The 17,389-nt window shown below is 47.3% G+C and overlaps 1 protein-coding gene across 1 annotated transcript in view; it reads left to right on the top strand.

The window, feature by feature from the left end:
• Positions 1 to 17,389, top strand: part of VAC14 (VAC14 component of PIKFYVE complex) — a 70,591-nt gene that overhangs the window by 11,182 nt on the left and 42,020 nt on the right. The window contains exons 11-13 of the mRNA XM_081921112.1: positions 1,883 to 2,027; positions 3,663 to 3,728; positions 12,881 to 13,037. Of these exons, the coding sequence (XP_081777238.1) occupies positions 1,883 to 2,027; positions 3,663 to 3,728; positions 12,881 to 13,037 (368 nt within the window). The remainder of the gene's footprint in view (positions 1 to 1,882; positions 2,028 to 3,662; positions 3,729 to 12,880; positions 13,038 to 17,389) is intronic.

Genomic DNA, 17,389 nt, shown 5'->3' with positions numbered 1-17,389 from the left:
GGACTACAACTCCCATCATTCCTAGCTAGCAAGACTAGTGGTCAGGGATGATGGGAACTGTAGTCTGAAAACAGCTGGAGACCCAAGGTTGGGAAACACTGCCTTAGAGCACTGGAGGCCTGATGCTGGATCTAACCACCCAGGCCACCTCTTTCCCACCAGACACCTCAGTGAGAACCCCACAAGCTGCTTCTTCTTCTTTGGCGATCACTCATAGCCAAGTAAGATTGTCTTCCATAAACACGGTTTTAACAATGAGTCCATAAGTGACTGTGGAAGCGAATTCTGGATCCACACATCCTTCCACAGTGGGGACATAGATTTCTGGGCAGGAGTTGATCATGGTGATGGTTTGCCAAGTGTGCCTTCCTCTTAGCACGTTTCTCCCTTTCATCCTGAGTTCGAGTGTCTTCAAAGCCCGTGACACCTTTGGTAAAGGCTGTTCTCCAACTGGAACACTTACTGGCAAGTGTCTCCCACAAGCAGGACATGGGAGGGCACATCTCCCTCCTGTCCCTTTTGTTGCCCAGGGACTGGCACTTGGAATCATCTTCCACCTCTCATCCTGGAGGCTTCGTGACCAGGAAAGGAGGCGAGCTCAAGGGCTGCTTTTCTGCGGTGCTTTTGCAGGGCAGTGGGTCCCATGCAACCCCCAGTAAAATTAAGGTGCAGAGTCAGCAGTACCTGGTGGGCTAGCTCCCTGTGTCTTCTGGAATATTGAAATGAGATTGCATAATATCCCCTGTGACTTTTTAAAAATATAAAAAAATGTTTTATAGATGTAATATAAACCTGCTTTTTTCTCTGTTCCACGCATGCCTCCTAATACCTCCTAAAAGGGGCAGCATGCATTCCTTCCAGCCATTCTCTGTAGGGAACTGAATTGGTTGCTAACTGTGAGGCTACCCATTTTCTTCCCTTCCTTCCAGATCTGCTTGGAAGGGAGACATGATCTGCCCTTGGGAGTAGCAGGAGCCTTTGTACTTCCTTGGAATTGGAGTAATATATTGACATCCCACTGTTCTTCCGTTGTGGAGCTCAAGACTATGCACATGGCGCTTCCAAGTGGCCTGCACATCCGTGCCCTGACAAGACGCAAACCTGTGTGGCTTTTGCAAAGTGGCTACGTCACGTGCCCTTGGGACCAAATCAATAAGCACAAGCTATTATTAGTAACAAAACAAATCACAGAAGGGGGTTTGCAGCATGCAGGGCAATACCAGGAGCAGGGAGGAAATAAGTTACATCCTCTTGGTTATGTGTGTATCTTTCATAATGGGATGGAATGTCAATATATTGCTTCCCTTCTTCCGAAAGCCAAAGAGAATAATTTTTTTCAGCAACATGCAGCCACACAGATCCACGAGCTGGTATTCAGTCAACGGCAGTTGCTTTAGTCGCCGCAGATTTTTAAGGGTTTGTTCTTAAGCATACAAAATGGAATGGTGGAAGCAAAATGGAAAAAAGTATTCAATAGACAGACAAAGGATGGGAGCAGTTGTTGGAAAATAGCTGCCAGCATTACTGGAATGGAGAATGACTTTGCTTTCATTCAGTTGGCAGCTAAGGAAAGCAAGCAAAGGAGCAATATTTTAGTGATTTATGGGAGAGAAACTTTCTCTCTTTGCAAGGTGAAAGCTGTGTATATGGGAAGTGTTTATTGAGGTGAAATGATGAACCAAGGAGCCTGTTGCATTGTGATTTTCTGTGTGCTGCTTTTATATGGACTCAATAAAGGCAGTATTGAGAAGAAGTCATTCAGCAAATGCCATTGACAATAGGGAAACCAAATGGTACAAGTTGCCCTGAGGTTATTTATGTTGAGTGACTGAATGAAACCATGCTCCTGCCTGATCTTACTTCTGTCTCCTTTTACCTTCAGCACTGAGAGAATCCAGGTGACCCTGAACCTCGATGGAATTGTCCAAGTATTGGACTGTCACCTTCACGATTCAACCATTGGGATGATGACACGGATAGCAGTCCTGAAGTGGCTGTACCACTTGTATATCAAGACGCCTCGCAAGGCAAGTCTGCTCATTGATCAGATCAGGCCTGCAGCATGGCCATTGGCCCACATTAGAGTTTGTTTTCCTCCTGACTCTTCCTTGAAGAGCAAATGCTATTTTTAAAGCTTTGGAAAGCAAGCTTGCCTCTTAAGAATACATTGGTACCTTGGTTCTCAAACTTAATCTGTTCCAGAAGTCTGTTCCAAAACCAAAGCATTCCAAAACCAAGACGTGCTTTCCCATAGAAAGTAATGCAAAACTGATTAATCTGTTCCAGACTTTAGAAAACAACCCCTAAAACAGTAATTTAACATGAATTTTATTATCCAATGAGACCATTGAGCCATAAAATGAAAGCAATAAATGTACTGTACAGTACTATAAAATAAATAAGACAGTATAGTAGATGATAAAAATTAAAATTACCTGCACTGATGATAGTCATTGTTTAGATGGGGGCTTTTATCCATTTCTGCAGTCACTCAATCAATCAATCAATCAATCAATCATAAAACAAAGAACAAGCCACAGTCACAAAACAAAAAAGCCACACAAACGAAAATGCAAAAAATAGCAAAAACAAAAGCACCAAATACAAGCTCCAAATATCACCACAGAACACTGCAGTCAGAAATGGAAGGCTTTGATTACAATGGGGGGCACAAATTAGCAGCGCAACAGTGAAAACGGGAGGGAAAAGGCTTTGATTACAATGGGGGCCCCCCCGCAAATTAGCATTGCAACAGTGAAAATGGAAGCTCAGGACCACGTTCAGCTTCTGAAGCAAAGTTTGCAAACCAGAACACTGACTTCTGCGTTTGCTGTGTTCAAGTTCCAAGTTGTTTGGGAACTAAGCTGTTCGAAAACTGAGGTACCACTGTATAGCATTGCACTCCTGATACATGTGCTTTTTCAGCCCAGAAGGAACTAATTTTTTTTATTAAGTGAGGCACAGTTGTTGAGTCAGAGTAATTTGGGAGCTCTTTTTGGAACATTCCATTGCAGAAGTTTTCTTTCTTTTCTCCTCCAGCTTTTCTGCTCCCCCCTCCCACACACTTTGGTGTTGATTGGCTTGGTAATAAAGCTGCTTGTGATGGATGGAAGCCCAAATTGTTTCTTGCTTTACATAGAGTCTGCTGAAAGTGCTAAGGTTCTGAGAAACCAAGCCATGCTTCAGTGTGAACACACAGGCTCCCGGAGAGGAGATCACAGCTGATTTTCTCTCCCTCCAGTGCTGCTGCGCTGCCCTGACCTAAGCTGTGGTTTGGCGTGGAAAGAGCTCTGAACCTGGGGCCTCACTGCAGACAAACCATGAGCTGTAAATCAAGAAAAGCCTTGGCTGCATGGTTTGTCTCCTCTCTGCGTGTTCATGTTAAAACACAGTTTGGCTGAGTGTTATGTGCAACCTAGTTCAATATATCAAAAAGCAATAGAATACCTTTCAAAGGAAGAAGCCCTTCCTCTAGTTGGTGACTCTGGCCTCAGGTGCAGAGTTTGTTTGGTAAGCTTGCAGGAAAGGAGGGCATCTTTCCAGCACAAGGACTGGGATGCTCTTAAACCTGGAGGCAGCCTTTGCTGTTTTGGTGGCAGCCTCTGCCAGAGCACCAGACACAGTGACTTCTGTGACTGTTATGGACTTCTTTTGCCTTTCAGATGTTCCGGCATACAGACAGCCTGTTTCCCATCTTGTTAAAGACCTTATCTGATGAGTCTGATGAGGTGAGCATAAATCCTGCACTGGAAACATTTAACTCCATTTATTTTATTTGTGCTTTTATATATATATATATATAAACAACCTGTGTATTGAGAGAGTAAAAGTGGCTAGTAGGCTACTCAGACCACAGGTGAAAAGTTCATCAAATTCATTGTCTCCTCAGCACTGATGCTTTTGGGCAGCTCTATTTAGTGGGTTAGGTTGTAAACAGAGTGAAGCACTGTCAAACCACCCACATGTTAAGAGGGGATTGAAAGAAGTGGCTTTCAGAGTTTCCCTTCCTCAGCCACAGATTCTCAGCGTGGAACTTCAGATGGTGCTTTCCTTGGAGGCCATGGCATTTGAGCTGTTGAATAATGGAAGCAATTGTACTAGTCGCATTTGCCTGAGAGAAGCTGAGAGGCTGCTGTCTCTGGTGAAGCTTCTAATTTGATTCTGCCTCATGACTCGGAGGGGATGGTTCTTAGGAATGTTTTCTGCGATCTTCTAGAATAAAAATCCATGGCAAGTTCAGCTTCACTTTCACAAGAAGGGAGCTGCCTGCTGAAGTATTCCTACTTGGTGGATCTTGCGCCAGGATGAGGCCCTTTCTATCATCTAGCTTTGACCTCTCTGCTACTTTCTTTGTTGCAAAGAGGCTGAGATATTGTTGGGATACTGAAGATATATGAAGCTGGATACACTTCGCAGCAGAGGCCCTGCACGCAGGTCCTTAGTAAGCGATCATTGTGGTCCAGGGCATCCTTTGTTAGTGCCATGTGTCCTTGTCCACAATTTGGGAAGTACATGAATCTTGGAGTCACATACCGTGATGCAAATTACACTGAAAGGAATGAGCAACTAGATAGCGGATCAAAGTTTGGAAATAACGCTGTTTATTACAAATGGAGGCCATGATTATTTACATAGTATTTGGTTTGGACTGGCAGCCTGGAAGTTAAATCTAGGACACAGTACAGATGTGAGGGATCTAATAGCAAATATAGACAGTAAAGATTTGCTGGAGCCAGGTAGACAGGTGTGGAGTTGAATTGCATTGGAGGGGAAAGAAGGATGCAAACACACATCTCTGCAAAGCAGCATCAGTACCTGTGTGAGAGAAAAGCTCAGATATAACCTATTCCCAGATGGGGAGTGAGTCTTCTTTGGCTGGGTGGGTGGGTTGCAGTTAATCAGGAGTTTGTCTTGGCACTTGGACCCCTGGAGTTACTTAAGCTGCCTGAACCTCTGCCTCTTCATTGATAATATGTATTGCTGCCAGCAAACAACCAGAGAAAAGGTAGTTTGGGAGAGTGGTGGTAGGCTGAGCCCCTGAAGGTTTTCTTGAGCTCTGTATTGCATCTGTATGGCTGTGAAAGATGTCTCTGTGTTTTGTGCCTCTCCTGGAGCCCTCCCTAAGCAGATTTAAAAAGACAGGAGGGAGGAAAGGCAAGTAGAAAGGGAGGCAATGCTAACAAGGAGTGGAACAACTGAGGTTGCCCAAAAGCCAGCCTTGAGCAGACAAAGCTGGAATGAATTGAATTGAATGGGCTTGAATAGACCACTAACATTTAGAAGCAGAATTTTTTTCCTGGCTACTCAAGGAAGGGTTTCCCCCTGCAACAAAGGGGAGCTGGAGTACTAGTTGGATCTGAGCTTTCCCACTGGGCGTATTGAGAGCCAAAATGCATGATGCGCAAGAAGGGGTTCCAGCTGCATACTTTGCATGGAGGTGCATGTTTTGCATGGAGGATCCTAACCTCAATGGATGCTAATGGGTGTTCAGGTACCTAGGATGTGTTTGTCAGGGCATGTCTTGGGCATGGGCTGTTCTCCAATAGTAAACCAGATCAAGTTGTACCTTGGGTGGATTGATCAGATTAGAGGTTGGGCAGAAAATAAGGCACTACGATGCTTGACTGGCAAGAGTCCCACCTGTTGATTGATTGATTGATTGATTGATGCAAGGGCACACTGTGTCTTACTTGCCCAGCAAGCTAGAGATTTCAGAGTCAAGATGCCTGGGAGCATCCTTGAGACCACTGTGAGGCTGAGCTCCTTACCCACAATGTGGGATCCCATGGGAACAGCGAGCCCATGACTCTGGTGCCACTGGGTGAGTGAAAGGAAGGAAGGAAGGAAGGAAGGAAGGAAGGAAGGAAGGAAGGAAGGAAGGAAGGAAGGAGAGAGAGGTGCTTGTTTGGGGGGGCGCTCACTGAGACGTTTGGCAGGGAAGAGACTGGCATTTGCTCAGGGTACTGAGACATCCATGTGGTTGTCCTGAAACTATTTAGGGTGGTGGGGAGACAAATTGCAAATGCTTCTGAAGACCTTCACGCTCTCCCCCACTTTCCTGTGTCCCACTCTGCCACTGGGCTTTCCTGAGGGAGGGGCTTTCCTGCACTCCCTCGCTCTGTTATCGCCTAGAGCTGCAAGCCCTCTTGCCCCAGCCTTTCCTGCGGAATGGGCTTTTTCACACTGAGTCCCATGGGGCTTTTCTCCATGTGATGCAGATCCCAAGTACAATGAAGCTTAACAAAAGCTTGTGCCAAAGTGAATGGCTGCCTTTATCCGTTTATGCTTTTATTTGTGCTTGGTTGGATTTCGGCCCGCACTTCCCCCGGTTTCCCAGCTCCCAGCTTGCCAAGGCTGAAATTTGGGACTTTGGTGTGTTACAAAGAACAAGGGGGGTGAGCTTGACGTGACCTCGGATGTGCTTCCTTCCCCTTGTTCTCGCTGTAGCCCTGGAGTCGCCGTTTCATTTGCAGGCCAGCGGATTTGCAGAAGAATGTGGCACCTTCAGGGACAATGTGGGTATGGGAGAGCACTTTTAGGGACTGGGCAGCCCTGGGGTGAGGCAGGCAACTTATTCAGATGTGTGAGCTGGTGCCATGGGAGAGGCAAGCTCCTCTGCCACCCCTCCTTTTAGTTTGTGTACACTCTAGACTCAGGGAAAACATTCAGGTAGTCAGAGGTTATGAATTCGACTTTAGAAAATATCGAATTAATAAAAGGTGCACGTTGGGTCATCAAAATTCCTAACCTCTCCTATATGGTCTGAACTAGAGGGGACTAATCGGGAAGATCTTGGGGTTGTGGTGGATGGCTCATTGAGAATGGTGTTGGCGCTTCTGGGCATATCCCATTTTGTTTCAGTGGGGCTTGCATGGGATAAATTCCCCAGTGGATTGTGGCTGCTAATGGTGGCTGCTGCTGCTGTTGCTGTCGCCTTGGGGCCTTGCTGGCATTTGTGTTAAGCCACAATAGCTTAAATAAGTGTGGGGAGAAGGGAGGGACTTTCCTGCTTTCTGGCAATGTCAGTTCCAGATTGAACAGAAGCAGGATGGGGACTGTGAAATTTTCTGGCTCAGAGACCAAGGGGCAAAGTTCACCATCCCTTTCCCCCATTGAAAAGGGGGCTAGTTAAGTTGTCACTGGAAGATTGATTGGTTTCTCTTGGAAATGGGGAAGAGGGATCAAGCTTAGTCTTCACATTGCACTCTTTTTTTGGGTGGGGGTCTGCCAAATAGGGAAGATCTTGTTCTTGACCAGGTTTCTTCTTTCTCTGATGGTTGTACAAAAAGAAAATTAATTTGAGGAGCCCTTTGAGGCGACAGAGAGAGAGAGAGAGAGCTCACCGCCTGCCCTTGCAGAAGGGGAGTTGCGTTCAGGGCCCAGGCCGCCATCCTTTGAGATGGATGGGGCCCCTTCAGCCCTCCCACCTCCCAGTGGGGCTGAGCAGCTTGGGCTCCTTGATTGCCCTACAGCTGGGAGCATCAAGTGTTCTGTCAGGCACTGGCCACTAGGGGGCCTCAGAGTCTGCAGCAGCCTCTGCATTTTCTGTTGCCTGGTCCTCTGCTATTCAGAAACCTGTGCGGAAGAGTTTCTACCAGCACGGTCCTATTTGCACTTGGCAGGTTGTGTTCCACTGATTCATCCATCAGCCCAGGGGCAGTTGATCTGAACATTAAGCTGGAGGACATTCCTCAGTCCGTGTTTGTCACCTAGATGCCCAGGTGACTTCTGTGGCCAGGATGGCCTCGCCACAATGGCCCATGCATTGCTAACCTCGGGACTTGATCGCTGTAACACACATTGTGTGGGGCTGCCTTGTAGCTGGTCTGGAAGCTGCAACTAGTGCAGAATAATAATAATTTTATTATTTCTACCCTGCACATCCGGCTGGGTTGCCCAGAATGAGGCGGCAAAGCTGCCCGCAAGAGCAGATTTACTGGCAGCATGTTACTCGGCACTGAGAGAGCTGCACTGGTTGCTGATTCAGGGTTCTTGTGTTAGCCGTAAACAACCTGGACCAAAAGTAACTCAAGGACTTGCTTGGTCTGTTGTTCTCCACCTCCGTCACTGAGATCCTGTAATGGGGTGCTTCTGGTGGGCTTGGCTGGCTTGTGGAACTCACTGCCAATAGAGGGCTCGGCAAAAACAATCCCTGCCCTCTTGTAATCATCTTCTGAAAACACTGTTATTTAGACAGGTTTTTGAAACTTGAGCTCTTTTTTCTTTTCTTTTTTTGGTAGCCAGTATTTATTGATTCTGTTGATGTTTCTGTTGATTTTATTGCCATGTTTTTATGTGCCTATAAATACTTAAATAAATAGACGTGCTAATACTTGGGGAACTGAGCCACGTGGCAGCGGATTGGGGCAGCAGCAGTACCTTTTCCCATTCTTTCTCAAGGAGGATCTGGAGCTTCCCCCACTGGCTTTTCTGTGGTTGGGGCTAACTCACAAGTTGCATCATCACCCTGCCTATCCCAAGTATAAGGAGGCCTCTATCCTTTGAGATACTGCTCACTGCGGATGGTAGGAAGTGAGGGGGAAGCAGCAGCAGCAGCTCCTTTTTCATGAAGGGAAGATGCTTCTCAGTTGCTGTCGAATGTGTCACGTCTGCCTGAGCGCTGGAGGTCTGCCAGAGGCCAGCTTCATTTCCTTTAGCTCCAGTTATCTTTGCCAGCTCTGCTCCCTTGACCGCGCGCCTCTTCAGAAGGGAGCAGAGAGGCAAGGGAAGCAAGGCAGAGAGCTCAGGGTGACTCCTTTGGTAACCAGAAACCTGCCCACCAGTGGTGGCGGTGGGACGAGTGGATGGGATGTGACAGCAGTGTCAGGCAGATGTTTCTGCTCAGGATCCTGACTTTTGGACTTGTATGTGTGTGTGTGTGTGTGAGAGAGAGAGAGAGAGAGAGAGAGAGAAAGAGCCCTTTGTTAGTGAGCAGCAGAGGATAGCTTTGCACAAATGTAGGTTGCAAGAGGATGCAAGAGCACCAATGACTAATGCTAAATAATTGCTGTGTGTAGATTCTGTGTGAAATGGTGTTTCTGGGATCTAAGAAGACCAATATCAAGCCCTGAGGTTCTCTTTTTGATGTTGTGGCAAAGTTATCTCCTGAATAATGGCATTCCCACTGCCCCTACATAAGCTATGTGCACGTACTGCAAAGCTGCCTTCATTTTATGGAAAGGGGTGACCCATTTACGCAGGGCTCGTAATGCACCTGTATCGTGTAGCTCTGATGCTAGGGGTGCGGAAGGACCAGGGCAGGCACAGGGTGCTGAAGCCCTGGAGTTCTACAGGAATTCTGCCTCAAAGCCCAGACCCAGCATTGCCCCCTTTTGCAGCAGTGGGTATGAGAGATTTTCAGGGAGCTGAATCCAACACGCAGCACCAGTTCCTGCACTGCTGATCCTGGGACAGATATGTCATTCCCCACAGACCACTTTCCAGCCATGGTGGCATTTTGTGTTCCCATCCTTAAAGAGGCAGCAGGATGCACTCCCGAGGTGCTGAGGCCCGGCACTCTTGAGTATTCGAGCCTTGGGAGGAGGAGTGTGTGTTGTGTGCTTTCATGCACTGCCTCTTCAGCAAGACTGCGGCAGCTTGCACATGAGCCAGTGGAGCGAACATCAGATTGGTTCAACTGGAACATGAGGCACATTAACTTGACCTAGATCTGGTTAGCAGAGGAAGTCTCGCAGACATGCATTGGGGGAAGGCAGTAGCAGCAGCAGCAGCAGGATTTTCATTACTAGAAAACGCCTCCTTGAAATGCTTCTGCTCTCCACTCAGCAAAGCTAGTGTCATGTGGAAGGCTGAGCTGTGTTTTTTCCACTTTCCGTCACTCTCAGCCATTCCGCAGTGGTAGTAAACATATTGGATGCAAAATCCCAAGACCTCCTTGCAGCGCTGTTTCCTAATCGTTGTGGTTATGGACAAATACATGAAAACATGTCAAAAAAAGCTCAGCTTTATGCTGTGATACACATGCATTCTTTGCCATTCCCAATAAGGCTGTTCCTCCTTCCACCCTCCCCCTTTGGTGTGTCTCTGCTCTCATCTTTTCCATAAGGCACATCTGATCAGATCCCGCATCTGAGAAGAAATAAAAACAGATTTCCAGATTACGTAGAACTTGGGCAAAAGCTGCTGCGACCTGTGCAAACCAGATTAATATTTGCACGGATGCATGCTATTATTTTTCCCCACCTTCGGAGAATAGGAGCATCTCTCGCTGCCGGTTTTATCTAGGGCTTTTCTTTCTTTGGGCCTAAATCCTTAAAAAGTAATCTCACCTTCCCATTTTAAAAAATAATCTCTGCCAGCTGATCTGGTGGCTCTTAATGCTAGGGGTGGTGGTGGCTGTGCTTCTGGGCTGCACCCCTTCCCCCACCAGGAAGCCCCCCCCCGCACACTCTGCCTTGTCCGTGGGGGAGGGGAAGGGCCTCTGTGGCCTCAGCCCTTTCATGTCCAATAATGGGAGCTTAAAGAGCTGCTGCCTCGGCTGCTTCTGCTTCTGCTGCTCTCAGATGATGGGACCCAGCTGATGCGCCTTTCTGGCACCTGGCCTGTTGCCGTGGCAACGTTAGGCATTTGTGTTCCTGCAGGATATTGCTTTTCTTACACCCTTCCAGTTTCATTCTTTCGCTCGCACAAAAGAGAGGGAGAGAGAGAAGCTGCCTGCTGGAGGCTTGCTTAGTGGAAAGATGCATCGCGCATGCAAAACACTCTCCCTCCCCCTCCCCGCCATCCTGGTTGAGCTTGGTAGGATGCACCATTTCAGTTCATTCAAAGGCAGCCTTGCATGTGGAAACCGCCAGGCTGAATAGGGTCCAGGGGGGTCCAGCTAACTTGACAAGGCAAGGCAGTGCACATCAAAAATGGATATGTGCAAACTCGTTTGCTCGTTCCTCTTCCAGGGCAGCGGTGGCCAAGATCTGGTGCTTTCCCCTGACAGCCTCCTGGTGCCGCAGCTGCTTGCTGCTCAATGCCATTCCCAGGTGGTTCCACATTGTCTATATAGGTTCAGCAGTAGGGTGTAATGGGACACCGGCCATTGCTGAGGAGAGGTAGCCGCGGGAGGCCTCTTGCCTTCATGTAGGTGCTGGGCCTTGGCCAGAGCAGATAACTTCATGCTGCTCCTGTGGAGCCTTCCTTCCTTGCTTGCAGAGAGTGCTCAAAGTTCATGATCGAGGCTACCATATACCAAACGCTCTTCCTCTTCCAAGGCCAGGCTGTGCGGTGGAATAACTGAGCCTCACTTGTCCCAACCCCAGGTGAGGAGAACCTGGGCAAGAAGCAGAGCTCACCCACTGAGGTCACCTTCACACCATACATTTAAAGCACTGCAAATAGTCAGTGACTTCCCCCAGGTAATTCTGGGAACTGCCGTTGGCTATGGGTGCGGAGAGTTGTTCCTCTCACAGAGCTACCATGTCCCAAGTTCCCTTTGAAGAGGGATTGACTGTTAAACCACTTTTTTATAGGATTTTATAGCTCTAACGATGCTCCCCTAACAACTCTCAGCACCTTTAACAAACTATAACTCCCAGAGTTCTTTGGGGGAAGTAATGACTGTTCAGAGTGGTATTAAAGTGCTTCAAATGTGTGGTGTGATTAGGGAAGGTGGGTTAGAGTGGACACATTGCAAAAGTGAGAGGCCTATATTGAGTCACCAGATTAAAACCTTGTGTGCTGCCTCTGTTTTGGCAGTGGAGCACAATGCCTTCCTGGGCTCCTGTGGGCAGATTGTGCTACCTGTGCAGTGGTGGTGATGCTACGGCCATGAAGTAAGTTAGTAAGTTAGTAATCATTTATTGGAAAAGCATCCCTGGTGAGATGCATGAAAACAGGTCCTTATCCTCCCGAAAGCTTCAATTCCTGCTGACAATGGCAACAGTGACTTGTCATACGCATGACAACCTCTAAAACGCCTATGCAGAGGACCCTCTGCACTGAGTCCTCATCATGGAGCCAGTGAAGAAATTTCCCTTTGGATGTTTGAATTTGCTCTAGATTTGCTGGGATGTCCTGCTTATGCTCTGAGTGACATCCCTACACCACCTTCCCTTGCCCAAGGCACATAAGAGGAAAGTGAGACATTCCATCGTTGCTTCGTAAGTTTCCCCACCATCATAAATGGTGGCCGGCAAGGGACATTTGTGTGTGTATGTGGATAGACATGCAGCATGGAGGTATTATACTGCACAGTTTGGATAACTAGAATTAGGCAGGGCAGGAGATGTGGGAGCTGCACCATCAAGCTTGCCCATAGTCTTTCAAGTGCAGGGATGGAATTGAGTTCATAAGAGTCTCATAGAAATCAGAAGATCAGTCAGGATTGAATGTCAGATCATAAGGGCAAGGCAGAACCTGTTCAAAAGACACCATGCCTGCCTGCTTGCCAGCTTAACCTTTGTGGTTTCCAGGGGCTAGTTTTACTAGAAGCCGTCATTGTGTTTGGGGTGTACCCACTGCAGGTTAATAACAGCTGGGTATCGCTTGGCTTCCACACTCCCACCTCAAATCCTGTATTTGGCTTAATCTCCATTCATATGATTTAACCACTTTCCCATTATTTTAAATCCATGCATTTCAAGAGCGCACATTATGGCTATGACCATTAAAACATTTGTTTGCAATGGAGTATTCCATATTCAGGATCGTTAAGAAAGGAACTGAAAATAAAACTGCCAATATTAAAGTGACCTTGTACAAACCTTTAGAGCCTCTGCATTTGTAATACTGGTTTCAGTTCTGGTTACCGTATCTCAAAACTGGCTATTGTAGAGCTGGGGAAAGTGCAGGAAAAGAGCACGGGGAGTCCTTGTCTTCTCTGCCTGCCTTGTCAGCCACCCCTTGATCTCTTTTTATTCCTTGATTCCAGGTTATCCTCAAGGACCTTGAAGTCTTGGCCGAGATTGCATCCTCTCCAGCAGGTCAGACAGAAGGACAAGGGGCACCTGACGGCCCCAGTTTACGACCTGGGCAACTGGAACTGCACATTCCTGCTCCCACTAAACCTTCCCAGGTTGGCTCCTCTGGTAAGTGCCCCTGTCTCTGGCAAAGATCTCACAGGCTTTGAGCAGCCTCCGGATATTTTTCTCTCCTGGTGCAAAGTGGCACAGGGCAGCTTTAGACAGGCGAAGGCAAGTGATTCCCTGGCAGAATCGGCACCAGTATTTGAGGGAAATGTGTTTGCCACAGAGGAGGGCCACAGCGTGTGGTTCCAGCTACAGCTGGAGCCTGAAGACTTCTGTGCAGCTTCTGCTTGTAGTAACGGCTGGTGGGTGGGGAGAGCGAACGGAAGCGTTTGTGTTGATAATTATACACCTCCAGACTGATGCAGAAGGAGGGTGGGAGGTGAGAAGAGAAGCAACAGTTGTGACACCAACAAGGAGGCAGTTTGGGAATCAAAAATGTTTTGCTGTGTGCCTGCCTTGAGTCCTCATGCCTGCAGAGTAGAACTGAGCCAGGTGAGAGCTTAGAAGAAGTTTGAGGGTGAGACCTAGACTCCATTTCCTGCTCTTCCCTATTGCTGGCCAGTCTCCTTCATCCCATCTCATCCCATTCCTCTGCTTCTGAAATGCTGTGTCGTTGGGACAGACTGCAGGGCAGCCCCTCTGGAGCAAGCCATAGCAATTCATCAGGCTGGTCTTCAATAGAGTTTGTGTCAACAGGAAAGGAAACAATGGCTAAAGTTTTAACAGGGAATCTATATTTCCACGCAAATCAATCCCAAAGCTTTTAAGGGATGTACATTATAGTTGTGCAGTGTGCCTAATTTCTGCCATTTGTGAATAGTGGGAGTCCTTGCCGCTGCCCAGAACTGCTTCTGATTTTGTCTTAGGGCAAGTGAGGTTTTATGAATGGGGACATCTCAGAGCACAGGCACCCTTTTTAGCCCAGATGGGTGAAACTTGATGAATGTTAGCATTAATCAACATACATAGCAACAAAGCCGCTATACAGAGGGGTGAAGGTAATAGAGGGGAGGGGAAAGACGAATGAGGATTGAGAGAGAGAGAGAGAGCACACACACACAAGTGAACAGCCAACCAGTGGTGCTGGGGAACTGTGGCATTTGGAACACAGGTCAAAAGCACTGAAACAGCGCCACCTCCCCCTGGGTTTCCAGGCCCAGCTCAAAGGGCTGGAAGGGCTTTTTCATTATAAGGGACTGGCTGCCCCTTCTTCCAAGTCATCAGGGGAGGCCCTCCAGGTCCACCCCCTCCCCCCATGGAGCTTAAGGATCAATGCCTCCTCTTTCCATGTGCCAGACTGCACTGTCTTCCTCTTTGCTGTCCACCTTACAAGAATAGTTAACAATCTTCAAGTCGTTTTCTTCGTCCAGGTCAATTAATTTGGGCTCTATGTGTGTGAGAGTGCTGTATTAATCTGCTTATCCTTTGCACTGTTTCCCACGCCACCCCAAAAAAACTAAACACCTTTTTACTGTCGTGCTAAACTGCTGTTTCTTACAGTAATTACTTTAGTCTTTTTTGGATTGTAATAATGTTGAATTTATTTGTAATGTTTCTTATGGTAATGTGAGACATAGCAAAGGCTTGGTGACTTGTTTGGTTGCCTTTGAACACAAGGAACTTGGACAGGGGATTGGGTACCTGTTGGTTCTGCTGATTTTGCAGGGGCTTCCATTATCATTGGCCATGGGCTGCCGTTCTGGAGAGCTTTGCACCCCTTTTCAATGGTTCTCCTTAGAGGAGCAGTTTCAATACGCTCACATCTGATGCACATTTGGCAGAAACCCCAAGCAGGGGCTTCTTGGTGGCTGCTCCCAGTCTCTGGGACTCATTTCCAAGGGGGACGAGCTTGCCCAATTTTTGACCACACACTAGTTGGCAAAAACATTTTTATTTAGACAGATAAGCTGACTTTAGAATATGTTGAGACTGGTTTTTTCTGGTGGTTTTGATTTTATTGATTTATCTGCCTTATTTTTCTGTTCTTCCTCACTCTGTATTTTATTGCTGTTTCATTATATCTTGTTGTACTTGTGTTGTTGCATTTAGCAACCTGGAGCACCATTTGGTGGAAAGGTGGGAAATAAATTTAAAGATCCAAGACACAAGAACGTATCAAAATATGTACGTGGGTAGGTCACATGGCACCGGTGGAGGCTGGTTTCTTTGAAGAAAGGATAACTCACTTAGGATTTCCTTATTGGTAGAATACCTAGTTGACTCTTCTTATCTCTCTTCAATCTGTGGCCAATTCTGTAGCAACAAATGTGGCCCACAGAAAGAAGTGGTTGCCCAATTGGGAGTTCATTTGGGTGGTTCCCGCTCCTGCCTTGCCAGTGTTTCTTTCCAAGGTTCCAAGTTCTTCAAATACCATCTTGGTGGAGACTAAAGGCAGTGTGAGAACATCAGATGAAGCCTGAAGTTGCAACTGGATCAGGCCAAAGGTCTTGCATCTTGCATCTAGTCTTGCATCTTGTTCTACACTGGCCAAACAGTTCTCATAATGGGAACCCTGTTGCTGGTGCCAAATCTGCTCAGTAACACAGATAAGAGAGTAACAAGATGTACCTGGTGAATGAGTTGTCTCTGCTGACTCATGAAGAATTATTAACCCATTAACTGCATTCCTTAACAAACCCAACATGCGGGACCAGGGTGCAGCAGCAACACTCTCCCCACCTGTGACTCCCAGCAACTGGCATTCCCAGACATACTGCCTCCAATAGTGGAGGGACAACATAGCCATAATGGCTAGTAGCCCTCTCCTCCATGAATTTTTCTAAAGCTGTCCAAGTCTGTGGCCATCACTGGCTCTTGTGGGAGCAAATGCCATGCTAGTTCTGCTTCAGCAGAACTTGTTCTTCTATATGTTTGGCAATTCTATCTTTAACTATGCTTTCCACCAGCTTTCCTGGAACAGATGTTAAGCTAATGAGCCTGTAATGTCTCAAATCCTTTCAAGATGCCCTTTTAAAAACTGGTATTATATTGGCCCCTTTCCAGTCCTCAGATATGGAGGCTGATCTTCAGGGTGAGTTGCGTACTTTTGTTAGAAGATTAGCACTTTCACATTTGAGTTCTTTGCGAACTCTTAAGAACTTGTTGAGCCTTGTCCGTTCAAAAGACAAAGAGTGGAAGTCCAAGCAACCTCATTCTTTTGTGACTTCAAATCTTCCAGTCTGCCAAAGGATCCCAGGTAGCAGTCCAGTCCAGATCTCTAGTAGACGCATCCACAGGGTGCTTCCTTTAGGTTCAGAGCAGGTAAGAATCCATAAAAGTTCATCACCCACCCAGATCGCACAGGTATGGCAGGTTGCTGAAGGATGCTCAGAGTGCAACATCCTGGAGATGGCCAAGGCCCTCAGGACTGGGTTTATGACATCTATGGGAGAATTGCATGCCCTCCCAAGTCATCCCTAATCCTCTTAGCCTCTGTTGGGCAGAGGGGCCACTGAACCAACCCTTGCCTGCTGTCGAAGAGACTCTCTCACCTACTAATCAAGGCCCCACTGAGAAGGGAAGATTAAAAAATCACAGGGAAGATTACAGATTTCATCAGCACCATGGAAATGTGAATTTTGCATGCAGGAAGCATCTATGCAGACAGCCCTTTACTTGCCTTGATTGACTCAAGTTCCAGAATGCTTAAAATGTGTTTGGCAAGGTTAGGGCATGAGGGAAAGGAAGGTTTTGTTAGGCTTATCACGTTGTGCCTATGTACATGCCATATATTTAAAGCACATTGCTTCCCCCTAAGAGTGCCAGGGACCAGTTTGTTAAGGGTGCTGGGAACTGTAGCTTTGTGAGGGGTAAATTACAATTTCCAGGTTTCGGGTGGGGGGAATAGTGGGCTTTAAATGTATGGAGTGGATATAGCCTATGTATTTCTCCTGTCCCCCTGGGAGCTCACTCACATGTGCATTTCTCCCAAAGCAACTGTGTAAGAGAAGTGAGTCACACAGCAAGCTTCATCCCTGAGCAGGGGCTTATCCTGGTCTCTCTTCCCTGTCTAATGCTCAGCCCACCACCCTGCACTGATTTCTCATCTGGTGCATGGATGATGAGCAGGAAGGGCAAAGGGACAGATCATGAGAGGCGGTAGAAAGGGATAATAGGGTAAACGCCAACCATAGCCTGCCTGGTTGTTCACCATCTGACCAGACGCTCCCTACTTCTTCATGAGAAGGTTCCGGGTTACCTGAAGTTGTGGCTGATTCTACCTTTGCACAGTGCCCTGGTGCTGCCATCTCGGAGGCCCGCTTCTTGGAAGCTTTTGGTCCAGCCTGTAATGCCCTGGCTAGGAAGCACGATGAGCTCATGCTGCTTGTCCCACTGTTGGCTTGCGCTGAGCACAGCTGGGAGCAAATGCGCAGGGCCTCGAGTGTGCTATTGATCCTCTGTCTGTGCGGGAG

The sequence above is a fragment of the Podarcis melisellensis genome, assembly GCF_964234715.1.
Source record: "Podarcis melisellensis genome assembly, chromosome: 8".
Taxonomy (NCBI): domain Eukaryota; kingdom Metazoa; phylum Chordata; class Lepidosauria; order Squamata; family Lacertidae; genus Podarcis; species Podarcis melisellensis.
This window is presented reverse-complemented; position numbering and strand designations above follow the sequence as displayed.